At 47.9% G+C, this 2119-nt stretch overlaps 1 protein-coding gene across 1 annotated transcript; it reads left to right on the plus strand.

Moving 5' to 3' along the window:
• Nucleotides 1-508: 508 nt before the first annotated feature.
• On the plus strand, nucleotides 509-1129 carry LOC123157426 (uncharacterized). Its single transcript, XM_044575705.1, has one exon. It carries the CDS (start codon nucleotides 706-708, stop codon nucleotides 946-948), a length of 243 nt encoding a protein of 80 aa, XP_044431640.1. The 5' UTR covers nucleotides 509-705; the 3' UTR covers nucleotides 949-1129.
• The last annotated feature ends 990 nt before the right edge of the window (nucleotides 1130-2119 follow it).

Genomic DNA, 2119 nt, shown 5'->3' on the forward strand with positions numbered 1-2119 from the left:
GTTCCCGGAAGCGTCGTTTCGTTTTCAAGCATGTGAAAAAACCGTTACGCAAGAAAGCAACGAAAGGCTCTACGAAGCGAACCGCCGACGCGTCCGTCCTGTGTTACGCACGGAAAACCTAACTGACGCCAACCCAGGCCCAGCCCACGAGGCGAAAACATGGCAAATACCTAATAAAAATATTAATTGCTAAAAAAAACCTACTTAAATTATATTACAAGTCATATATTACAAAAAATATACCAACATAAACTTCGGAGTTTCTACTTTCAAAAGGTATAATTTTTGTGTTATATAGTTTATATTAGGGTGATAAAATTGACAACCTAAATATACGCGTAGGACTTGTAAACTGAAACGGAGGTAGTACTAAAAATATTAATTACTCAATCAATACGGCCAGCTGCCTAAAAAAAGAAGTAAATACGGCCAGCCAGGTCAAGGAAAAAAAATTAAAATCCCCCCGTTTATTTCCTGCTATAAAACGCCCTCCCCCCTCCTCCATAGCTTCCCCAAGCATGAGCTCCTCTCCCCTGCTCTCCTCCACACCTCCCATGGCCGCCCCCAGTTCCTGGGCCTCCCCGTTCCACGAAAAGAGAGCTTAGCGCTACCAAGCCCTCCGTCGGCTGCTTTCTTGGTCCGTCCCGGTCGTCAATCTTCGTCGAGCGGAGAGGGGAAGGAGGTCGTCAGATTTGCGCGAGATCCATGGGGAAGTACGTGGAGCTGCTGGACATGGGGGTGCGTATCGCCGCGCGGTTCCACTCCCACTGCCCGCAGACGGCCCGGATGTACTATCACCCTCCCGCCTCCGCCTCGGCCGCCCCCGGCGCCGGCCACGGCGGCGGGATGGTGCCCGGAGAAGGAGGCGCCGTGGCCATGGCCATGATGAAGAGGCAGCGGCGGGCCGTCATCGACGCCACGGAGATTATTCTCTACACCGTCGTCTAGGCGGGTTGCTGCTGCTGCGCTCATCCGGATTTATCGTGCCATTGAAGAGAGAGGAGAGAGGAGAGGTGTTATCTTCTTTTATTGTACTTCTGTTTTACTTTCGAATCGAGAGAGGGAAATGGAAGATGGGAGTGAATGTTCGATTGATTGAATGAATGGATTGAAGAATTTGCAAGTTAAATTCGTTTGATCTCCGATGCGATTTTGCCATTCCATTCATGTTGAAATCGTTGCCTGAATCTCTTGGTTCCCTTTGTGAATTTTTTTCTCCCAACGTAATTGGGAGTGGCTGCTCACAACAAGAGCCTCCCTCTTTATTTTTTACTCCCATCAAAAGTTAAAGGGCACTACCGATTTTCTCTTTCGTTGCCGTTTAAAAAAAGAGGCAAAGCGGCGCAATGGGTACAAGTTAAATTTGTTTGATATCTGATGCGATTTTGTTTGATATCTTATTCCCGTTTGGATAACGATTGAATATCTTATTCCCGTTTGGATTTTTTTTCTGCTGCAGTAATTACGTTGGCAGTAAAGATTTTCTTTAGGAGAAGAGGCGCAAGCGGCGCAACGGGCACAGCAAAATCCTATTCCACTGTCACCGGAGGGGCAAAATTTTGTGTTTTGACATTTTTTTTGTAAGAAATTCAAGATCTGATCCTGGTTGTAAAAAAATTCGGGATTTGACCCTTTTGCTATCGCCAGGGCCCATGGCGGTAGGGTGCGACGGAGAGGGACGGCGGTCGTTTGACTGCGCTAACGTGGATAAGTACCTACCGCCAGAAGGCCTGGCGGTAGGCTGTCTAACCCTCTGACGTTAGGGGTGTAGCAGGGTTTTGCCGTACAACCCTTTTGTAACGAAATGGACAGTGGACCTGGTGGTAGGCTGTCTAACCCTACCGCCAGAGCCCCTGGCGGTAGGGTCCTGTGTTTTCCAGTATAATGTTTCTGTAACGAAAAATGGAAGGGCCCTGGCGGTAGGTGCGACCTACCGCCATGGGGGCTGGCGGTAGACTGTCTGACCCTACCGCCAGGGTCCTTGGCGGTAGGGTCCTATGTTTTGTTGTTTCTAGTTCATTTGGTTGTTTATTTTCGAATGCAATATGACAGCAATATCACAGCAAGTTTTACAAATATGTCAACAATATCATAGATTAAACTTGGGCATCACATAGAT

This window comes from Triticum aestivum, chromosome 7B (assembly GCF_018294505.1).
Source record: "Triticum aestivum cultivar Chinese Spring chromosome 7B, IWGSC CS RefSeq v2.1, whole genome shotgun sequence".
NCBI lineage: Eukaryota > Viridiplantae > Streptophyta > Magnoliopsida > Poales > Poaceae > Triticum > Triticum aestivum.

Excerpts from the sequence above, each read along its gene's own strand:
- LOC123157426 (XM_044575705.1), top strand. The coding sequence starts at position 706 with ATGGGGAAGTACGTGGAGCTGCTGGACATGGGGGTGCGTATCGCCGCG.